The sequence below is a fragment of the Palaemon carinicauda genome, chromosome 6 (assembly GCF_036898095.1).
Source record: "Palaemon carinicauda isolate YSFRI2023 chromosome 6, ASM3689809v2, whole genome shotgun sequence".
In the NCBI taxonomy this organism is placed as follows: Eukaryota; Metazoa; Arthropoda; class Malacostraca; order Decapoda; family Palaemonidae; genus Palaemon; species Palaemon carinicauda.
In genome coordinates this window covers 121,004,040-121,009,039 of record NC_090730.1, presented here as the reverse complement: position 1 = coordinate 121,009,039, position 5,000 = coordinate 121,004,040, and the positions used below count along the sequence as shown (strand labels likewise).

The 5,000-nt window shown below is 33.4% G+C and overlaps 1 protein-coding gene across 6 annotated transcripts in view; it reads left to right on the top strand.

Annotated features, from left to right (window-relative positions):
* The window catches only part of LOC137642636 (FERM domain-containing protein 4A-like), an 807,510-nt gene that overhangs the window by 511,811 nt on the left and 290,699 nt on the right, over nucleotides 1–5,000 (top strand). The window contains exon 1 of one of the 6 annotated variants that reach the window (XM_068375381.1): nucleotides 32–463. The exons of the other annotated variants lie outside the window; for them this stretch is intronic. Within the exon in view, the coding sequence (XP_068231482.1) occupies nucleotides 437–463 (27 nt within the window). The 5' untranslated portion in view covers nucleotides 32–436. Of the gene's footprint in view, nucleotides 1–31; nucleotides 464–5,000 lie in introns of those variants that run through there. 6 annotated transcript variants of the gene reach the window in all.

Below are 5,000 nucleotides of genomic sequence, written 5' to 3'. Positions count from 1 at the left end.
ATTGATTCGTGAAAGGACTGTTTGGATAATGACATCTGCAGATGAAAGGTTATGTTGGAACGCTGGAGTCCAATTCTTGAAGAGAAAAAGCATTTTTATTACGCTTTGTACATTAGATCAAATGATCGATAGTCTTCTTGTGAATTATTTGAACAGAATTTGAGCCATTTATATGGTTTTTATCGCGTACATTTGAAAAGCTTATAAAGAGATATATAATGTGCAATTGGGTGTGCTTTCACGTGAACAGAAGACATGATTTTTGTGCTATTAAATGTTAGTGGTAAGAGAACCAGTGTATTGAAAGAACATGTCGGTCTTATAAACCGAGATGCCAATGTATAGTGAAATATTGTGACATTAAAATGATGATTTCTCGGATTATTCTAATTGTATTACCTTCTTGAATAATCGTTATGGAATCATAAAACAAAACATGAGATTTCGTCGCAAGAGCAAAAAGGTAAGTCAGTTTATTACAATTTTTACACTGCATGCTTTTATATTTGTATTGACTCTTCTTTAAAATTTTCCTTATTTTTATAGCATATTTCCACTAGGGGGTTTTTAATATTCATGTGAGATCTCGAGCCTTTCATGATTTCTTAGTGTACACACCGGACATCAGTATATGCCTGCACGTATAGGTGTGCTGGCGATATATAAATATATAAATATATGTAATGCAAGCAAACAAAATATCATAAGCCTTATCATATTTACGGTCTGGTGTGTGTCAGAATATTGTATGTTAATACGTGATGTCAAGATACAAAACAGATTGTATGGAAAAAATGAAACTGTAATAAAGGCAGTATTGGTCAGAATGTATACCCTTTTTTATTTTCCATTTGGCTTTTTAGCTTACACACACATGCACACACACATTATTAAGAATATTAAGGAAAGTGTATGGTAGAGTCTTGATTAAGAAGTTGAAATGTGACATAATGTTTGATAAAGGAAGAGTAGTGTAGGTATGAGGATATATTATTAGTAGGGCTTTCAGCAGGTAAGGTGAACCAATTTTTTGTAGCGTAAATTGATATGTGACAAATATTGACATACAAATTATATGCTAGCATCGATAGAGAAACTAATGTCAGTTTTAAGGAGGCATATTTCAGAAAATATAGATTTTAGTGTGATTAAAAGATTTTGGGATGAAGAGGAGGAGCTGCGTATGTTGAACTATATAAACAGCAGGGTGACTAGTTTGATGTAAAATGAGATCTGTCTGTCTGTCTTCCGATTGCCCGGCCTTTCTGTCTGCCGAACAGGGTATCTATTGACATGAGAAGCTTCTGCTTGAGGATTTATTTATTATTTGGGAATAATTTTCAAAGAAAGTTGGAACTTTCCCTTCTGACATATACTGTATATAATACCAAGTAATTTAGATCCCTCTGTTATTACTGGTAATTATGTAAACGAGGGGTCATTATTATCAGGAATTTCAGCCAACATTAAGTTCTCTGATACAATTTTCTCTTCATTTACCGTATGTGGTACAGAAAGTGTCTATATCATTTCCCTATTGAGAAGTTTGTTGACCTACGTGTATATTTCACTATTCCCTTATGTTTATATTCAATCTGAATATATGCTGTTATATAGTATGCATTTTTGAATATGAATAATTAAAGAAAATAACTAGTTCTGGAAACAAGTGGTCGAGATTCACACTGTTTTGTAGTCTGTTTCGTCTGAACTAAAATATCAAATTGTGATTTTTTTATAACGATTAATTTTCTAGCCAACGTAACCAGGATTTCAGTTTCCAAAGGCATATTTATTTTAGAAATAGCGCTGACACTGCATTGCTAAGACATCTGGATTTACTTGGAGTAGGTTTCATGTGATAATTTGCAATCAATAAGTTTATGATCAAAACATTGGCATCTTCATAGGGTAATGCAAGGCTTACACGTTCTCGTTTCAGCGTGATAACTAGAGACATTTTATTTGGCAATACGAAATTTTGAGGAGGGTGGCCATTTTTACGTCTTAAAAGCTGTTTGCATTTGTAAAATCTCATCTTATCATAATTTAAAAACAGCATTCTGGTAATCATTAGACCTATAATTTCTAATTTTCTTAGCCTTGCCATAATATAATCCTGTTCCTAGTGCTTGTCACCGTATACAATTCCGCTTAGAAATAATTTTGGAACTACAGTACCCAAAATCTTTCAATTTTGTCAGTAGATTGTCACCGACAAGATCCAGAAGGTTAACCTATTGTACCCTGGGAACCTATCGTTAAGAAATTGGATGCACTACTGGCCATTAGGTTGCCGGGCCACAATAATGAAACTTTCAGATATGGTGGCTGGGCCACAGTATCTCCACTACTGCCTTGACTGTGTAGTGAAATTGAGATTCCAACAATACTTCTCTCAATACAGCCACTTCGTGTAGGTATAGGGCCCAAATGTCTTCACATGTAGATGATGGATGGTTTACTCAAACTAAGATGATTATTTATATTTAACTTACTGAATCTTAAAATTTTCTTTCAACATAGTCACTTAACATATAGTGCCAATCGTCCTCAGATTATTGTTTTGGGACCTCCTCCTTGGGTGTGTGTGCGTGTGGATATGAGTTGGTATATAATTTATCTCATCTATTTCAACTTCTTGACATTTTATGACAGCAAATGTTTTCTCTGTTCATGGTAATGGTCTGTGTGTAAACCTATGTTATCTACCTTAACCTCTTGGTGTTAAATTAGACACTGATAATTTTCTTTTGTCAGATTTCTCTTGCTCATATTTGATTTTCCTTTTAAAGTCTCTGTTCTCTGTTTGTAAATCTTTGGGTTGGTTTCCTTGGTATAGCTTTTTTACAGTCAACTTGTAGTCTATTTAGACATCATGAAAGGCCTATTTGGTTCCTCAGTCTCCATTCTTTTGACATCATGAAAGGCGTCTAGTAGTTTCTTAGTGTACAATGCGGTATCAAAGCATTGCCATATTTCTGCCGCCAAACCATGTGTGGTGCCCTTAGCACTTTTCCCGATGCTGAGAGACGTTTTCTTATTTTATGTAATCTTTCTGTACTTCGTATAGGCTATTTTCCCTATGTTTGTTTATACATGGTTTTTTAATGACAAATAATCAGTGTTCAGTATATACTCTGTTTCCCCCATTGGAGCTCTCAGGACGTGCGCGCCCTTTGCAAATACTCTTTCTCCGATTATATAGGTAAGACTAAATTCATGCTTAGGTGCACAGACAAAGAGTGCTTCAGTTGACTTGTAGACGTTTCCAAGGGTCGGTTGAGATATGTAATCTTTCCAGGTAGCTGGATATTTTATTTCGAATATAGAGGAAGACCTTCCTTTCCAGAAGCGGAGAAGAGCCTTCGAGGGAGAGGAAGGGAATGAAGGAAATGTCTTGGAGATTGGGTAATAACTCTGCATCTATTGCGGGTTTACAGTTAGCTCGCAAGATGTATTGGCAGGATTGATCGAAATTTAGATGAGAGAGAGAGAGAGAGAGAGAGAGAGAGAGAGAGAGAGAGGAGAGAGGATTGTCAAAAGTGTAGTAATTATTTAGCTAAATTTTAAAGTCAGACTTTTCACCGAGTAATAAAAAATACACATTTCTATATCTATTTTTTTAAGAGGCTTTTCGATGAATATGTTAACTAGAAAATAAGAAAAATGGCTGGAGCTGTATTGTAAATCATAATTTACATTGCGTATTATGTCGAGTAATAATGATTAAAAATGTAAGAAGTAGAATTGGTACCGAATTGAACCAATAGTATGAGCTGGTTTGTTTTTTGTTCGACAGCAAGAAAGACCATGGCTATGATCAAAGAGTTTATAAATCACAAGCATTGGGAGGAAGTAGACAGAGAAACCAAAATGGTGTTTAGCTGAAACAGAAGGGGCATTTGAAAGGAAGGTTCTTAGTATTCAGGAAGCGAGAGTGAGTGTACGAAAGAGGTAAAAGACGCAGTTTGTGTAGGTGGGGTTAGCGCGATGCTCATGACCCATCTTTATAGGTAAGGCCGTTGACTGGTAATGTGGAAGTATCTGCATTGGGGGTTCATTCTTAAATCAACACTTGAAAATTTATTGTGGTTGTTGTTATGATATAGTTTTTTTTTCTCTGGAGTCTTATGTCATTATAGGCATTCGCTTTATTGTTGATACACACACATATGTATAGATAGATAGATAGATACATAGATATATAGATAGATAGATAGATAGATATATTGTTATAAGTCTTATAAAATTTATTGATACATTTATTTAATATTTATAGAAAATATTCGGTAATAAAACTTATGATTCAAAATAAAATAGCAGATTATTTTGTCAATTCCTTTTTAAGCATTTTTACAAATTAAAAACTGATATTCTGAAAACGAACATATGCTTTAAATAGCAGATTATTACTTTTGAGTATTTTTATAAATTAAAACTAATATCCTGAAAACGAGCATTTGCTATACATGTGTAAAAAATATTAAAATTTTACTTCGCATGAAAGTTAGGTAGTGAAATAGTGTTTTTAGGACATTTTGATTTTTTCTTCGATTTAATTTTTCGTATTGTTTATTAATTGTGTATTAAAGTTTTAAATTAACATTACATACCAAATGTGCAATATTCAGGATTTTTCATTTGATAAAAAAATTGTTGAAGATAACAAGGTTATTATGAAAAGACAAGGAGAAGGATGAAATTTTTATACAATATGAACAATTTTATTTTTTATGGTCAAAATGGGAATGATTATTCCTGTGGAGTGAATAGCAGAGGGGAAAAGCAGAATTCCGAGAAAAGGGAAATGAGACAATATGGAATCAATTTTGAGATGGTATTTGAGACTCAAGGGATTTGTGTCTGCTATGATTGACTACGGGTATTATAAACTCTTAAAAAAAAAAAAAAAAAAACATTATAGAATTTGATGTTAAAGAATAGAAAAGAATAATGGAGTGGTGAATGGTGAAGAACTTACCATCCCTTTATAGAGT